The sequence below is a fragment of the Bos taurus genome, chromosome 5 (assembly GCF_002263795.3).
Source record: "Bos taurus isolate L1 Dominette 01449 registration number 42190680 breed Hereford chromosome 5, ARS-UCD2.0, whole genome shotgun sequence".
Lineage (NCBI taxonomy): Eukaryota > Metazoa > Chordata > Mammalia > Artiodactyla > Bovidae > Bos > Bos taurus.
Window position 1 is genome coordinate 70,822,150 of NC_037332.1, and position 17,941 is coordinate 70,840,090.

At 48.2% G+C, this 17,941-nt stretch overlaps 1 protein-coding gene across 6 annotated transcripts in view; it reads left to right on the forward strand.

The window, feature by feature from the left end:
• BTBD11 (BTB domain containing 11) overlaps positions 1-17,941 on the forward strand; it is a 332,136-nt gene that overhangs the window by 244,487 nt on the left and 69,708 nt on the right. For 3 of the 6 annotated variants that reach the window (XM_024992023.2, XM_059886625.1, NM_001205745.1), the window contains exon 4: positions 7,335-7,487. In XM_024992023.2, coding sequence (XP_024847791.1) covers positions 7,335-7,487 — 153 coding nt within the window. Of the gene's footprint in view, positions 1-5,550; positions 7,187-7,334; positions 7,488-17,941 lie in introns of those variants that run through there. The other 3 variants (XM_059886626.1, XM_024992027.2, XM_024992025.2) reach the window with 3 other exon arrangements.

Genomic DNA, 17,941 nt, shown 5'->3' on the forward strand with positions numbered 1-17,941 from the left:
CTACATGCACATCATCCCATGCAGTTCTTACAGTAACCCTCTGTGCTAGTTTCCCGTGGCTGCTGTTTAAAAAAAAAAAAAAAAAGACTGGTATAAACGTGGAGGTTCAAAACAACACAGATTGATTATCTTACAGTCTAGGGGTCACAAATACAAAATCGGTTTCGCTAAATTTAAAGTGTCGGCAGGGCTGCCTCCTTCTGGAGTCTCGAGGGGAAAATCCGTTTCCTTGCTTTTTCCAGCATCTGGAGGCCACCTGTGTTCCTTAACTCCTGGTCCCTTTCCTGTATTAGTCCAACTTTTTGCTTCTGTCGTCACATCTACTCCCTCCTTTGACCTTTTTTTTTTTTTTCCCCCCGGACTGTTCCCAGGTATTAGTTGCAGCACGTGGGATCTTTTAACTTTGGCATTCAAACTCTTAGCTGTAACATGTGAGATCTGGTTCTCTGACCAGGGATCAGTCCCAAGCCCCCTGCATTGGGAGTGCAGAGTCTTAGCCACTGAACCACCAGGAAAGTCTCACCTTTGACTGTCTCACCTCCCTCTTCTAAGTTCCCTTGTGATTTCATTTCAGGCCCACCTTGGTAGTTGAGGCTAGTCTTTCCTGCTCAAAATCCTTAACTTAATCTCATGTGCAGACTCTGTTTTACCAAATAACCTTGGCAGGTTCTGGGGATTAGGATGTGGACATTCAGTGGGGTGACATTATTAGGCCAACCACACCTCTTGAAGTAGATACTGTTATTATCCCCACTTTCCCAGTGAGAGGACCAAGGCATGACCATTGGAATACAGTGGGTCCTCCATCTGTAGGGTCCACATCCACAGTTGGTTGAATCTGCAGATGCAGAGTACTGTTCTATCCCATTTTATATAAAGGATTTGAGAATTTTGGTACCAATGAGGTTCCTGAAACCAATTCCCCGTGGATACCAAGGGACAACTATACTTTGTTCAAGGTCACACAGTTTGAGGGTGGAGCTGGAATCCAGCTCTTACTCAGCCTGTCTCCAAAGCCCAAACTTCTGACCTCTGCACGGTACAGCCTTCAGATGGCTTTGAATTCATCTTCCGTTGTCACTAGGAAATGAACGAAAACCAGCAGCTCTCTAAAGAATCAGCTTCCAATGGAAGTTCCTCTACCACAGACTAAAATATTGAGGGGTGAGAAAAATTTAAGTCAAACCACAGGCATTTTCATCTGCTGGGGCTTCTATAACAAATTAACCCAAACTGGGTGGCTTGAACAAAAGAAGTTTATCTTTTTACAGTGCTAGAGACTTGTCAGAGGTGCGGTTTTTTCCAAGACCTCTCTCCTTGGCTGATAGACCGCTGCCCTCTCTCTGCATCTTTCGCATAGCTGGCTCTTTGTGTCTCTCCATGTGTCCCAGTCTCCTCGTCTTATAAGGACACTTATAAGTCACCCTGAATTAGGGCCCACTCCAATGGCCTTATTTTAATACCATTACATTTTGAGGTTCTGGCATGTAGGGCTTTGATGCATGAATTTGGGGTTGATATCATTCAGCCCATATCAACAAGAACTGCTCTGACCTCAGGAACAAGGCAGCTCAGATCTCGGAGATGATTCCAGAGCCCTCTGGATGCCCTCACTCCCAGCTTTAATATTTGGTTCACATTCTCCACTCTCTGGTCTCCAAACTCACCTGCAGTTACCCTGTCAATACCCTGGTTTAGTCTCCTGGGGCTGCTGGGACAAATTACCACAAACCTGGTGGGTTAAAACAACACACACGCATTCTCGTACAGTTCCAGAGGTCAGTAGTCCAAAATCAATTTCACTGGCCAAAACCAAATTGTCAGCAGGTCTGCTAAATTCTGGAGTCTCTGAGAGAAGACCATTTCCTCACCTTTTCCTGCTTCTAAAGCTGCACTCCTTGTATTCCTTGGCTTGTGGTTCCTTTCAGCTCAACCCAAAAGCAGAGCATCTTGCTTCAGTATCACCTGTACTGAATCTCCCTATTTCCCTCTTCTAAGGACCCGTGCGATTGTATTTAGGACCTACCTGGATAGCCAGGCTAATCTTCTCAAGTTCCCTAACTGGACCATATCTTCAGACTCACTTGTGCCATCAGTATTCACAGGCTGTGGGAATATGACCTGATATCTTTGAGGGCCATTATCCAGCCAACCACAGTGACTCTTCCTCACATGTGTCCTGGCCCCCGCATCTGTCCTGGAGGGCCAAATAGGACATGATTCACGTGAAGGTCCCTTGGTTGAGCTCTAAGTCTTTTCTGCCTCGAGGCCTTTGCGCAGTCTATTACTGCTCTCTAAAATACCCATCTCTCTACACATTCACATAGGGTCAGTTCCTTCCCATATTTGAGGTTTTGTCTCCTCTTCAGAGAGGCCTTCCCACCATCCCACCTCAACCTATTTATTCTCTATCCCAGCAACCTGGCACCAATCACAGTTTGCAATTGCTTTATTACTTGGTTGGTTTACAGGTTTCTTATATGTCTGTCTTCCTGTTAGACCATTAGCTCTATGAGAACATAGATGTGTCTTGCTCTCCACTCTATCTCCAGCCCCTGGAAGCATACCTGCAATATGAGTGCAACCTAAAGGATTTTTAGGGTTTACTTTTTAAATTTTATTGAAATATAGTTGATTTACAGTGTTGTGCTAGTTCTAGGCACACTACAGTCTACAACACATTGAGTATAGTTCCCTCCGCCAGACAGTAGGACCTTGTTGGCTGTTTTGTATATTGCTATTGCTAAGTCACTTCAGTCGTGTCCGACTCTGTGTGACCCCATAGACGGCAGCCCACCAGGCTCCCCCATCCCTGGGATTCTCCAGGCAAGAACACTGGAGTGGGTTGCCATTTCCCTCTCCAACGCATGAAAGTGAAAAGTGAAAGTGAAGTCGCTCAGTCATGTCCAACCCTCAGCGACCCCATGGACTGCAGCCCACCAGGCTCCTCCGCCCATGGGATTTTCCAGGCAAGAGTACTGGAGTGGGGTGCCATTGCCTTCTCCATGTTTTGTATATAGTAGGGTGTAATTGTAGCCTGCCAGGCTCCTCTGTTCACAGGATTCTCCAGGCAAGAATACTGGAGTGGGTGCCAGGCCCTCTTCCAGGGAATCTTCGTGACCCAGGGATCAAACTCCCATCTCTTATGTCTCCTGCATTAGCAGGTAGGCTCTTTACCACTAGCTTCTGGAAATACCATTTTAATCCTAAACCCCTAATTTATCCCTCCCTGCCTTTCCCCTTTGATAACCATAAGTTTGTTTTCTACAACTGTGGATCTGTTTCTGTTTGTAAACAAGTTCATTTGTATAATTTTTTAGGTTCCACATATAAAGAATAGCATATTAATATTTGTCTTCCTCTATCTGACTTACTTCACTTAGTATGATAATCTCTAGGTCTGTCTATGTTGCAGCAAATGACAATATTTCGCTCTTTTTCATGGCTTAGTAATATTCCATCACCGTCTTCTTTATCTATGTATCTGTCAACAGACATTTAGGTTGCTTTCGTTTCTTAACTGTTGTAAGTAGGACTTCTATGAACATTGGGATGTATATATCTTTTTGAATTGGCATTTTGTCGTTATTTATGCCCAGGAGTGGGATCACTGGATCATATGGTAGGTAACTCTGTTTTCAGTATTTTAAGGCCATAATGACAATTTTAATGGCACTGCCCTGTTTGAATTGATTGTGTTCCCCCACTCCTCTGTTCACCTCAGGCCACCTAGTCAGAGGTTATTAGATCTGGGTTGCTCCTGAATTCCCAGGGGATTTTATTAAAAATGCAGGTGCCCAGGCCCCACCCAAGACCTATTGAACCAAAACTCTGGGGGTGAAATCAGAGCCTTGGCAATTTTCACACACTCCTTGCTGCCCTCCCACCCTCCACACCCTACCCATCCATCTACCACCCCCCTCCCTACCCACCTCCCACACTGGGCCTTGATTCTTAGGTTGAATCTGCTTCACTAAACCATGAGTTCCTTGGGCCTCCTCTAGGTTTTAGTCACTACAGACAACTTCACCAACAAAGTGTTTTCTTAAAAAATGTATCAGGAGAATGCAGTCTTTTTCCCTCTTAGCATTCTCCACCCTCTCCTTAACTCAAGACCCCAGCATTCTTTCCCATCTCCAACCTCCTCCAAAAGAAACTTCACAAATAATACTATTTTTCTTTCCCTCTGAGTAGACAAGATAAGAAGATTTTTAAATGAGTTGCTGGCAAAGAATTCATGAGCTTATAAACTATTGAGGTCAGACTGACGAAAAGAAGGCAATGTTGAAAGGGGAGAAAAGTCCATAGAAAATTCCAGAGGCGGTGGAATCTGGGGTTCAAGGTTTCTCATTCGAATGCTCGTCTTGGTAAAAGTGTTATTTCGAAGGCGCAGAAGAGCGTCTTTTTCTCCTCTTCTGTATTCATCAGGAGTTGACTGTGTGCCCCAGGCCTCAGCATCTAACGTGAAAGACAGCTGCTGAAGGGCAGTGTTCCAGAGGACCCTGAGGGGTTGGGAGTTGTGGGCTGTGCTTGAGGGGCTGGGACCGTGCAAAGCAAAGGCAGGCCAGGGGCTGGGGGTGCTGCCTCTGCGGAAACAGCTCAGAGGGGCGACCCGGTTTGGCTTCAGCAGTGATGGAGTCATGGTGACAAAAATAAGTTCTGCTCACCTGAGACTGTAGAATCCAATTCAATTTCAAGTCAGTGTGTGTTTATTGAGTGCCTGATTCGGTTTAGGTGATGGAGAGAATGAGAGAATGAGGACGACAGCCTAAGCAGCAGGCTGATCCAGGCAGAAATTCCCTGGGAACCTGCCCCACAGGTCCACCGGTTCAGAAACTCGATTTTATCTGTTTCTCCCAGTGAGGAATTGATAAATCTTAGTCCGTTTCATGAACACGTCATTTATTAAGTGCTCACAGCCTGCCGGGCACTGTCCCACGACTGGGGATGGGGCTGGGTCGGTGAATCCAGCAATCCCAGGTCCCCATCTCATGGAGTTCACATTCTCATGTGGCATCTGCAAGACTGGTAGGTCAGGCCACTGGGGTGGGGGCCACTGTGGGAAGGGTCTGTTTTGGGAGGAGTCCCCAGGAGAAATGTTTAGGGAGAGGTGGGATTTGAATTGTGGTCGGAAGGTTAAGTAGGGTGTGGATTTTCAAAGGATTGGAAACCTTATATTATAGAGAGAGAATGGAGCTGAGTGAGCAGGAATGAAAATGACCTGCCATCAAAGGTCCATGACCAGATGGGCCCCCTTGGGGTAACAGGTGCATGCTGGGAAGTTGGACAAGTACCACATGGGGTTACTGCACATGGGCTGTGAAGTCAAATGTCTTGGGTCTGATTCCCAGCTCTCATATTTGCCAACCTTGTGAGCCAGGGCATGTTACTTAACCTCAGTACACTTTATTCTCCTGATCTAGAAAACAGGCATAATCATGACTAGCTTGTAGGTTGTCCTAAGCATTTAGCTGAGATCATGAATGGGATTAACTGAGATGAATGTAACAGCTGTTAAGTCTTAACATTGGATAACCAGAAAGCATTCTAGAAAAACTGGAACCTGCCACCAAAATGGGGAGACAACTGCATACAGTGAAGGTGCTCCTGCCTTGGGTAAATAAACCCTTTACTTACCACTTTCTTCTCCCACCCATGGCAGCCATGCTGGATTGAACAGCAGCTCCAGGGCTAGGGTGAAGCAAGAAAGCTGCTGGAACATGTTGACATGATCTGGCCTTCCTAAATTTTACACCCACATGCCCCGCATGCCTCAACCCAACTGTAGCCATAACACATGAATAGGAAATCTTTTTGACCTGCACCGTGCATTTCTCAAAGTGTGGCCCCTGGTCTACCTAAATCAATATCATAGGGGCTGCTTATTAAAATTATATTCATGAGCCCTGTGCAATCAGCATTACTGGAGATAAGGCCAGGAAATCTGCATTTACACATACACACACAAAACCAGGTGATCCCCAGGCCCTATACCATACTTTAGAGCAGAAGCTCTTTGAGTGTGCCCCTCTAGGGCTTCCAGATGGCAAGGTGGTAAAGAATCGGCCTACCAATGCAGGAGACACAGGAAATGGGAGTTCTGTCCCTGGGTGAGGAAGATCCCCTGAAGTAGGCAATGGCAACCCACTCCAGTATTCTTGCCTGGGAAATTCCATGGACAGAGGAGCCTGGTGAGCTATAGCCCCTAGGGTCTCAAAGAGTTGGACAAGACTGAACACGCACCCACCTCTAACCAGTAGCATCAGCCTTAGCATAGACCCAGGACTCATTAGAAATGCAAATTCTTGGCCACATCCCCTGATCTCCTGAATCGGACACTATGGAGGTGGAGCCCAGCAATCTGCATTTTAAGAAACTCTCCAGAGAATTCTGAGCCGTGTTGTGTTCACCTGGGGGAGGTTTTAAAAGCTATCAATGTCCAGCCTCATCCTAGATAAATTAAATTAGAAGCCCTGGCATAGGACTCGGGTATCAGGATTTTGCAAAAGCTCCCTGTCCTCAGTCCTAATGAGAAGATGGAATTTATAATAATCACTTTCAGGAATAGGAAGATAGCACAAATGTATTACACCTAGAAAGTTCAGCCAGAAGCAAGATCTCGGTTAATTCATGCAGCGAGTTGGACCCCTGCTGTGACCCCTTTAGCTAGTGGGGAGCCGAGACTTCCCACAGCTCGGGGGTGTGGCTAAGGCCCCAGAGCACCGCCCCCTCCTCCCCCGCACATCGCTGGCAGCTCTGGGCTGCCCCTCCAGGTTCTCCCAGAAGACTGCTTCTTCCCAGATGCTGAAGTCTGCCAGCAGTCTGGTCCTTGAGAAGAGCTGAGGCCTGGGAGAACTTCGGAAGGATGATGACAGGAAGCAGCCTAGCGGTGGGAAGGGAGTGTTGGAGGGCACTTTAAGATTGGGCTCACCGTGGGGAGCCCCAAGTCCTAATAACCCCAGGAGTGGATTGGATTCTCTACTAAGCACCTGACCCTGTGCTTGGTGCTTTAAGTGAGTCATTTCCTTAATGTTCATTTGATCGCCGAGGGAGATTACACTCACAGAAGAGTCACGTCGTATCCTTTCAGTCACATTATCCCCCATTTGCAGATGAGGAAACTGAGGCCCAAAGACTCCAGAGAGCCTGCCCCGAGGTCACCGGTGCGGTCCGGATGTCTCCAAAGGTTCTCTCACTTTGAATTGAGAGACAGTGTCTCCAGGGAAAAGGGGGAGGCGGGTGGTGGGGAAGTCGGCGATGAGCAGGGGGTGGGGCTGAGCAGGGAGCCCCTGCTACTGCCGCCCTAACGCGTCTCGGTCCCTCCCTCGCCGCAGGCCCTTCCTCGTGCTGCCGCCGCTGATGGAGTGGATCCGGGTGGCCGTGGCGCACGCCGGCCACCGCCGCAGCTTCTCCATGGACAGCGACGACGTCCGCCAGGCCGCCCGGCTGCTGCTGCCCGGCGTGGACTGCGAGCCGCGCCAGCTCAGGTAGGGTGGCGGGCTGGAGATCCCGGGGCGGCGGGGCTCTGGGAGGGCGCCCTTCCTCTCACACCCAGCCCGCGTCCCCGGTGCGGGGAGCGCGGCCGCAGCGCGCGGGGGCTTTGGGCTGGTTTGCGCCCTGGGCGGTGTGCGCGGGCAGCCTCGCTGTCACGAAGATCGAGGCTCCTCTGGTTTAAAGGAGAGACGCAGGCTTGACAATAAGCAGGTCCCTCGAGTTGCAGGGACGCAGGAGGACTGGGAGCAAGGCTATATGGGAATGCTCCTGATTCTTAGATTACAAGATATCCGTGTGCCTTGATCTTGATTCTAGGCGTATTCTTTCGATTACGTTCTCTCTCCCTCTCATCCTGCCCCTCTTCTCTCCTTCTCTTCCTTCCCTCTCCTTCTCTCCTTCCCTCTCCCCCTCCCGCCCTCGTCTTCCCTCTCTCCCTCTCTCTACTAGAAGTAAATTATTGTCTCCCTGTAGTTTTCTAACTAAACCGTGCAGAGTAGAATTTCTGGTTGGGTCTGAGAGCGCCTGTGCTTTTTCACTTGCATGGAATGAACTGGCTCGCCCTCCATTTCTCACCCCTGCATCCAGGTATCTACTGCATCAAGGTGGGAATTATTCATGCACCACTCAGGGACCCCCATGCAGGGGTAGGGAGAGACTCACTTTTATCCAAAGTGAAAGAAATGAAACCACTCATTTGAGTCAAAACCTGGCTGTAAATGCAGACAATACAGAAACTCAGACATAGGTGTGTGTGCATGAGTGTGGGTGCTTTCCCGACTCCCAGGTCTGTTGTCTAGGTGTCATGGACACCATTTTCAAATCCCCATTGCCCACCAGGTTAGGGTAGCCTGTCATGTGGCCAGGCTTCAGAGATTTCCACCCTTCCAAGATCTGATTGGAAGTCTGCAAAGAAGGGGAGGGTTTGCAGAAAACAGCATAGCCCACTGAAGGCTCATAAATGCCCCACCACCCAGGGACATGCAGGGCCCTGATGCAAGTCAGCAAGCATTTACTGAAAGCTTGCCACAAAGTGAGCACCGTCATAACTGCTTTACACAGACTAATTAATAATGAATGAAGTGGGTATTGTTATTATGCCCACTTTACAGACAAGGAGACTGAGGCACAGATAGATTAAGTAACGTGCCTAAGGTCACAAGATTTGTAAGTGGTGGAACCAGAATGTGAATTCAGGCAGCCCATACCCCCAGACCCCATAGTTCTAAGCCCTGACTTGTACTCTCCTCAGGAGGTTTCTGTCCAGAGAGAATCTGTCAGTGCCACCATCCCTTACATTTTATCACCTAGAATAACCACGGGTCTCAGGGAGAGAGACACAGGAGCAGCCATTTACTGAGCACCTGCTGTGTGGCGGGTATTAATTGCAACAGGAGATTTGCATTCATTACTCTGATCCCTGAAGCAGCCTCCTGAGGGTAGTGTAAACTTCCCATTTTACAGACTGGGAAGTTGTTGGTGGGACAGCTGATAGTGTAGATGTCAAGGTGGCGATCCTTGTGACTCTTGCTCCGAAGCCCATCCTGTGCCCATGAGACTCTCCTGCCTCCTGTTTCATGGGTGTGGCACCCTACCTGCAGGCTCACTCCTGCTGCTGCTGCTCACAGTCCCCAGCTCTGGGCTGGGATGACCTTGAGACGCCAGCTCTCCTCCTTGAAGCAAACCTGAGGCCGCTGGGTGGCGGGGAAAGTAGGATACTTCCTTAACTTTTGCTGATAAAGAACTTGTTGTTTGTCATGCTCTCAGGAAACCTCACAGCCTAAAGGGTAGGCACCTGGGCTCGAGTCCGGTTGCCTGAGTCCACATTCCACCAACATGACTAATTAGCTGTGCAAACTTGGGCAAGCTAGTTAACCTCTCTGGACCTTCATTTCCCACCTGTAACATGGACATAGTAATAGCAACCCCTTCAGATATTGGTGCAAGCACAAAGCAGGATCACAAACATAAAGGACCACACTGACAATGCCTAAGAGGAAGTAAGTATTCATGACACGGTCATTTTTAGTGAGCATTATAAGTCTCTCAGAGAAGGCGATGGCACCCCACTCCAGTACTCTTGCCTGGAAAATTCCATGGATGGAGGAGCCTGGTAGGCTGCAGTCCATGGGGTCGCGAAGAGTCAGACATGACTGAACGACTTCCCTTTCACTTTTCACTTTCATGCATTGGAGAAAGAAATGGCAACCCACTCCAGCATTCTTGCCTGGAGAATCCCAGGGATGGGGGAGCCTGGTGAGCTGCCGTCTATGGGGTCGCACAGAGTCGGACACGACTGAAGTGACTTAGCAGCAGTAGCAGCAGCAGTGTAAATCTCTACTATCGCTGTAGTAATAATGGAGGTTCATATCTAGGTATTGCTTTATCTTAAGGCTCTCATTTGAACCTCAAAACAAACACTCTTGTTAACTGGGAAAATAGTGCTTCCCTATTTTACAAAGAAAGATATCAAGGCCCAACAAGATTAGGTAACTCTTCTAACATCACACAGATGTTAAGTGAGAGTTAGAAGTCGAACATCAAACCCAGATGCCCAGAGAGATAACCAACTTTTCTGGCCCCTGCCCTGGATCTGGAGTCAGCCCCCTTGGAGGATGCTGATCACCTTCCAGATGCTTCTTTTCCTTTCCTAAATCCATAGACTGAACATGAACTCCAAGGACCACTGTCATCTGTAGGCCCCTCCCCCAGCACAGAGCTTTCACTGCAGGGTCTAGTGACCAGGGGTGTGCTGCTCTGACAGTTGCACCAAGGATTTCAGTTTCAGGGTTTGTCCAGTTTGACGAATCAGCCTTGCCATTCGGGATGTGAGTGTGATCACCTGCCAGGCCACGACGCACACAGTGAGCAGGGAAGCAAAGGAAGCCAGTTCACCTGCGTCTCTAAGCTGTTTTTAGGCATTTTTCTCTCAGTTCTTGACTCATTTGTGCACAAGATGATTTGTGTCTAGGAAATATGCTAATTGGTTGTTCCAGCTAAATTTTCCTCACATTTGGAAATCATTTTCAAAAAGAACTAAAATATTTAGTTAAAAATTTTCCTAAGTAATAAATGTAAGATAAGTTCCATCAACTAGGCTAAATTCAGTCCATGATATGATCAGCCAGTTGTTTGTTTGTTTGTTTGTTTTTTGAGTATCTATTTTTCAGCCTGGGCAATATATAGATACATCTATACATATATTTTACAATCACATTTAGTGTGATGTGAAGTAGGAATTATTGTCTCCAGTTTTCAAGGGATGGGATCAAAGAAGTGTTGTGCATTTAGAGAGCCAACAATAGGTACTGGACACCTGCCTTGCACTAAGTCTTCACAGTGTGCCATCCCAAACAAATTCCGCAAGGCAGACTTTATTGTCCCATTTTACAGATAGGAACACTGAGGCTAGTTGCATTTATGGGACTCGTCCTAAATCACATAGCTACTGTAAGGCAGATGAGGTGTAAGATGAAGGACTTTGCAAGTTGATTTGTCTCTGCTGTCTCAGACGTTCATCTTTGAAGTTGCTAGGCAGACTCCTAGTTCTGAATCATTTGGAGCTTAACATACTGCTATAAGTAATCAGTCTTAGAAACAGTGTAAGTAGTTTGGTATTCTAACCGATGCGGGAACTTGGGACGTGGTGTTGGCAGCTGGAGTGTCAGTGACTATTAGAACATATAATTACCTACCAGCCGACCAACATTTCCTGGTGGGAGGCAGCCTGGACACCAGCCGGGACAGAGCAAGCACAGTCAAGGATTCCCAGGTCTGACGCTAGTGCTGCATTGGTTTTCACAGTGACCTTGGTCAGTCCTATGGGAGCTCCCCTTTTGTCTTTATTTTGCTACAGTGAAGCCTCACCGTGGCAATCGAGTTTATACCAGAGGAACACCATTTAATGCAGCTGCAGGTTGTAAACCGACAAGGGTGACCCATTTATTCTTCCTTAATTAAAGTATCAGATCATCTTTCTTTTTTTTTTCCTGTCCTTTGGGAAATGGGAGGGAAGTAAGAATAAAGGAAAGAACAAATAAATAATACCTCCCGGCAGCATTTTCTTATTAGGCTTTGTACATTTTCCTATTAATAATTGGTCTTGAAACATTTCAGAAACACGAACAGTAAATGCTGCTGTTTTCCCCACATTTGTAAGAGGCAGTTTTGCTCCAGAGTGAGGCTGTGTTAAAATAATGGTAGGAAAGGGTGTTCTCAAATCCTTTCTTAGCTGATAAATGACACTGACCGACAGCAGTTGGAGCTTGTTGGAACCATGAGCTCCCTCCAGGAAATGGCTAATCTTTTTGCAAGTGTTTCTTAAATCCAAACCAGACTTTGAGCTGTCCAGAAGGGGTACGTTTGGGGATGGTAAGATGCTAGGAGTATCAGACCAGGACATTACAAAATAGGAACGGTGAGGCTAGTTGTGGCTACAGAGCTTGTCGAAGGTCACGCATTGTTTTCTTTCCTTTGCTCTTCTGTTACATTTTTCAAGCTCCTAAGGCCAAGCCCCACACTAGATGCTCTCATCTGGATCTGCTGCTTTCTAACAGGTCCCCTTGGGCAGGTCACTCTGCCCATCTCACAGGACCAGGTTCATCCCCTGTAAAGATGGGGGTGACGACTGCTTTGTGGAATGGGGAACTTCACTAAGAGGTCACATATGAATTTAACAAATTTTACCACTGCTTGGTCCGCCCCTCCTAGCACTTCTTAGGTCTCTTGGGCACATTTTGAGGTTAATTTGTTGTTCATTGTTCAGTCGCCAAGCTGTGGCTGACTCTTTGCTACCCCATAAACTGCAGCACACCAGGCCTCCCTGTTCCTCACCATCTCTTGAAGTTTGCCCAAGGTTAATAGGTTAATAGGTTTTGTTATTTGTCTAGTTTAGGTCAAACTAGGTTTTAAGACAAAGACTGTGCCCCTGAGGCACCTGAACTGAAATTCTGTTGCCTCTTACACAGCCTTATAATGACAGCTGGAAATTCAGTTTCATTTACCAAACACGTATGGGGTGCTGATGGCCCGCCAGAACCTGGGTGGGATCCAGGGACATCAAGCCAGGGAAAACCCAGCTGCTGCCCATCACATAGGAAGCAGGCCTGGTGCTGCTGGAGCTGCTGGTCCTTGTTCCCACAAGCTTCTGTGGCCCTTTAAGAAGAGGATCACCTGGTTGAGGGGAATTCTGGCCCTTAGTGTCAGAAGGAAAGATGCTGTCCACCCACTCCTTCCCCAGCCTTATGGAGCCAGGTCTTTTCTGGGCTCAGAGGAGACTGAAGTGCTGCTGGGAGATGCCTACAATAAGCAATGGCAAACAGATTAGCAAGATAATCTCACAGAGTCTGAATACAAAGAAAGCGAAGGAGAGTGTGGGGGAGAGGGGCACTGAGGAGGGAGGGATGGAGCACCTCGGGACCTCGAGAGGATGGGACAGCCTCAGGCTCCTGCTGTAAAGGAATACTTGGTATCCTGGCCAGGGACTTCTGGAAAAAACTGGGTGGGGTGGGACATCTAGAGCCGCATCTATGGCAGCCATTTCCCTCAGTCAAGTCCGCCTGGGCCCCTGAATTCAGACCAGGGTCTCCCTGTTCTCTCCGTCAGATCACCTGCAGAGGCGGAGCACCTGGGCCCTGCACGTGCCTCTGTGGGGCCCTGGAAGGCTCCCCAGCCTCTCAGAGTGGGAACTGCTCTCTCCTCACTTCTCCTCTTGAGTGTCCTTGTCCTTGCCACTCCTGGCCTCTTCAGCTGGGCTGGCTTAAAAGTGCAGGCACGGGATGCCAGTTCCTTCACCTCCAGCGGACCTGAAACTGCCCTCTGGGCCCAGAGATGACCCTGTGGGAGCTGCTGCCACTCTTGCCTGATGTCAGTGCATCAGCGCCTCCTGCAAGATGGGAAGCCGCGCTCTGCGTGCTCCCAGGCGGGCGCTTTGGGGCTCGACTGTCCTCCCCTTTCGGTGTCAGGGAGGAGCCACAGAGCAGGTCCAGGAGCAGAGCTGGCGAGGTGCCCTGCACTCAGCAGGCCCAAACCAGCCCCTACTGTGTGCCTGGCTTACTGGGAGTTAGACTGGGAGTGGGTGGGCAAAGAGGTCAAGGGATTATGGAAAAATCTGGCAAATGCTCTACTATAAGGCAGTGAAGATCTAGGTCTGGGAGCTTGAAATGCCAGAGGTACCATTTGATGTGAATCCTGAGAATAAACAGATTTGCTAGGTAGAGAAGGTGAAGCTACAAGAGGAAGGGAGAGGGCAGTAGAAAAAAATAAGTCCACACAGAGGGAACCACATATACAAAGGCCAAGGTGGGACTGTGTGTTGGAAGAAACACAAGGAATTGAAACTAAGAACACAGGTTCAACCAGCAGTGCTCTGAGCACCTCCTGTAGGCCAGACCCTGGACCAGACATTGGATACCACAGAGAAATCTTGGCTAAACTCAGCCCAGGGAGGGTCTTTTATGCCACACCAAAGGATTTTGCCACTATTCTGTGGGAGGGAGGAGCCATCCCAGATGGTTAGGGATGAGAGTGACGGCAGTGCTTTAGAGAGAGGGGCTGGTGGCAGGGGACGTGGGCTGAGGCAGCAAGGGCCTGGAACGAAGACACTCTTACAGGGATCCAGGTGAGAGACATGGGCTGAGGCAGCAAGGGCCTGGAACGAAGACACTCGTACAGGGATCCAGGTGAGAGATGCTGGCAGCTGGACTGATGCAGAAGCAGTGGGTATGGAGAGATGGGGAAAGAGGCTAGAGAAGATGAAACCTGGGGACACATGTAGGGGGTGAGGGACTGAGCATTGTTGGAAATGGCCCTGGTGTGCTGTGGACAGAGGGGCCTGGGGTTAGTGTGGGTACCAAGTTGCAGTTTGGAAGATGAAAGAGTTCTGAAGGTGGCTGGTAATGGTGGTTGCATGACAATGTGAATTACTTAATGCCACAGAATTGTACACTTAAAATGTTAAAAATAGGGACTTCCATGACAGTCCAGTGGTTAAGACTCTGCGTTTCTGGTGCAGGGGGTACAGGTTCGATCACTGGTTGGGAAACTAAGATCCCACATACTGTGTGGCATGAAAAAAATTTTTGTTTAATATTAAAATTGTCAGTTTTTCTGTTACATATACTTATTATAATTTTTGAAATTAGTCCTGATGGGTTATCAAGTGAAAAAGACTATAGATAATAGTGTATGAGGTGTCGCCCTTGTGTGAAATAACATAACTGAGTATTTTCTATATCCATGTTTAGATTGTCTCTGGAAGAGTATGCATGAAACCAATAACCAGCCAAGGAGGGGAATTAGAAAACTGGGTATATTCATTTTCTCGGAGAAGGCAATGGCAGCCCACTCCAGTACTCTTGCCTGGAAAATCCCACGGACAGAGGAGCCTGGTAGGCTGCAGTCCATGGGGTCACTAAGAGTCAGACACGACTGAGTGACTTCATTTTCACTTTTCACTTTCATGCATTGGAGAAGGAAACAGCAACCCACTCCAGTGTTCTTGCCTGGAGAATCCCAGGGACGGGGGAGCCTGGTGGGCTGCCGTCTAGGGGATCGGTCAGAGTCAGACATGACTGAAGCGACTTAGCAGCAGCAGCAGCATATCCATTTTCTATGGCTCCTGAAACAAAGCACCACAGACTTGGTGACTTAAAACAACAGACATTTACTGTCTCACAGTTCTGAAGACTAGAGTCCAAAATCAAGGTGTCAGCAGGGCCATGCTCCCTCCGAAGTACCTGGAGGGGGATCCTTTCTGTTCCCTTCCAGCTTCTAGTAGCCCCGTGTTCCTTGGTTTGTGCTAGCATCACTCCAGTCTTGCCCTCCTCCTTCACATGGCTGTCTTCTCTCCGTTTCTGTGTCTAAACCTCCACCTTCCTGTAAAGGACACCAGTTAAACTGGATTAGGGCCCACCCCCAATGACTTCATGTGGGGCTTTGCCAGTGGCTCAGTGGTAAAGAATCCACCTGCCATGCAAGAGATGAGGGTTTGATCCCTGGGTCAGGAAGATGCCCTGGAGAAGGAAATGGCAACCCACTCCAGTGTTCTTGCCTGGAGAATCCCCTGGACAGATGAGCCTGGTGGGCTATAGTCCATGGGGTCACAAGGACATGACTTAGTTACTAAACAACAACAATGACCTCATCTAACTTGACTGTATCTGCAAAGACTCTATTTCTAAATAAAGTTACCTTCACTTCATAGTTGTGGGTTAGGTGCTTAGGACTTCAGCATATCTCTTGGGGGTGGGGGAGACCTAATTCAGCCATCATATGGGGGAGCCAGAAATGGGAGGGAAATTTATTCCCCTGTTGTATGTGGTAGCATGTGCATGTGATAACCCTTTCCCCTCCAAAAACTTTTATATTAGAGTTTGACTCAGGTTTCTGGGGAGTGTGTAGCTAAGGACGCTATTAACAAATACAGGACACAGACAATGTCAGAGAAGTAACAGTGGGTTCAATTTTGAAAATGTTGAGTGCCAGATGCTGCCCACTTGGTTGTCCATGGAAATGAGAGAGTCTGTGTCTGGCTCCTCCATCAGAGGAAGATTGCCAGAGAATTAAGGGCTCATGTTGTCATCTAATTAGAGAAGGAGCCAAGCAGAGTGCCTGGGAGTGCAGGCCTATAGCCGGACTGCCTGGGTTCAAATCCTGGCTTGACTACTTACTCTCTGTGTGACCTTAGGCAAGTTATGCACTTCTCTGGGGTTCAATTTCTGTATCTATAAAATAGGAACCATAATATTCCCACTCTTTATCAGAAGAATTAAGTAAAATGATATAATTAAACCATTTAACACCACGTAGGAAGTAAACTGGGCTTCCCTGGTGGCTCAGCAGTAAAGAATCTGCCTGCAATGCAGGAGACGTGGGAGACATGGTTCAATTCCTGGGTCTGGAAGATTCCCTGGAGAAGGAAATGGCAACCCACTCCAGTATTCTTGCTATGAAAATCCCGTGGACAGAGGAGCCCAGTGGGTTACAGTCCGTAGAATCGCAACGAGTCAGACATGGCTGAGTGACTGAACACACACACAGCAGGTAAATCATGTAGCATACTCGTGTCACAGAAGATGCACATTAAATATTAGCGAATATCCTTGCTCCCCCACTGGGGACCAAGGAGGTCAGCTTCTCCTGATTACCAAAAACAATAGCCTCAACTTCCTCTAAGAGGGACAAGGAATAAATATCTTGAAGCGATGTGCTAGTGTGCCAACAAGGGATGTGGTTTGTAGCCCAGGCTGAAGGCAGGTGTGTCCTGGCCCTTCTTCTCTGGTGGCTCAGTCCCCCCTCCAAGTGCAGGCAGAAAATTGATTGGGGCTGACTGGCTTGGGGGCCACTGTCCCCACCTCAGTGATTTCCGAGTTCCTCGGGATACTCAGGTTTTATATTTTCTCTGAAGTGTGGGATTTTTGAAGACCATCATTGGATGGTATCCTGGAACTTTGACCAAAGTCATTGATTGTCTGTTACCAGCTGTACTTGCAACCTTAGATGAAGTCACTAGCAGGAAACAACAACAGAAAGGAAGATGTGTAGACAACAGATACGGCCTTTCATTGATGGGGGCTTGTCCCAAGTGGTCAGAGGTTAGGGAGGGGGCATAGAATACTCCAGAAGAAAAAGTCATAGCTCAGCCTTTATCTCAAAGAGTAGCTTCTTTCTCTCTTTAGGGCTGGGCCAGAAATCTGTTTCCTTGATTGCGGGGCCTGCCACAGAACATGGGCAGGCCCACGTTTACTGGGCACATAGTTGGAGCCCAGTAAATACTTGTTGAATGAATGAATGATACAAAGGGCTGTTACCAAGTGTGTTGCTGATACTAGACGTGACAGACAGGGCTTTTCCTACCTGATTCAGATGCAAAGCAACATGGAGACAGTGGTAGGCAGGTGAGGTTCAGGCAGGGAACTCAGAAGAAAGGTCTTAACTGAGATGCTTTGGGGAGGCACTCTGGCAGACTGGTGGCCACTGAAGTCATGGGTAGGCCTGAAGCCCAGGAAAAGGACCAATGAAGAGGCGTCATCACGAGACAGAAGGCGAGGGCTCCCAGGTCCGAGAAAAGCCTGAAGAAAGTGAGGTAGCAGATGTAGGAAACTGAGATGGGGAGGGGTTGCCAGCATCCGAGGCTATCCACAGGCAGAGAAGATGCAGACCAACAGGAGGCGCCTCGGCTTGGCACTGCGGGAGACACCAGGGCCCGAAGCAGCAGTTTCAACAGCCCAGCGTGGGCAGAAACCAGATTGTACCCGCACACAGTTTGCCAACACTTGGAATTTGTTCTGAGCTTCCAAAGTGTTGAAAGTAAAACAAACACATTTGGTGCTTACAGAAAGGCAGAAAACTAAATCTTAAATGGTATTTGGGGCTCACTTCCGACTGGGGCTTCAGATTCAGTCCGGAAGTTTGAGAGTGTGTAGTTTGCCACATGAGATTTGACTTCCTG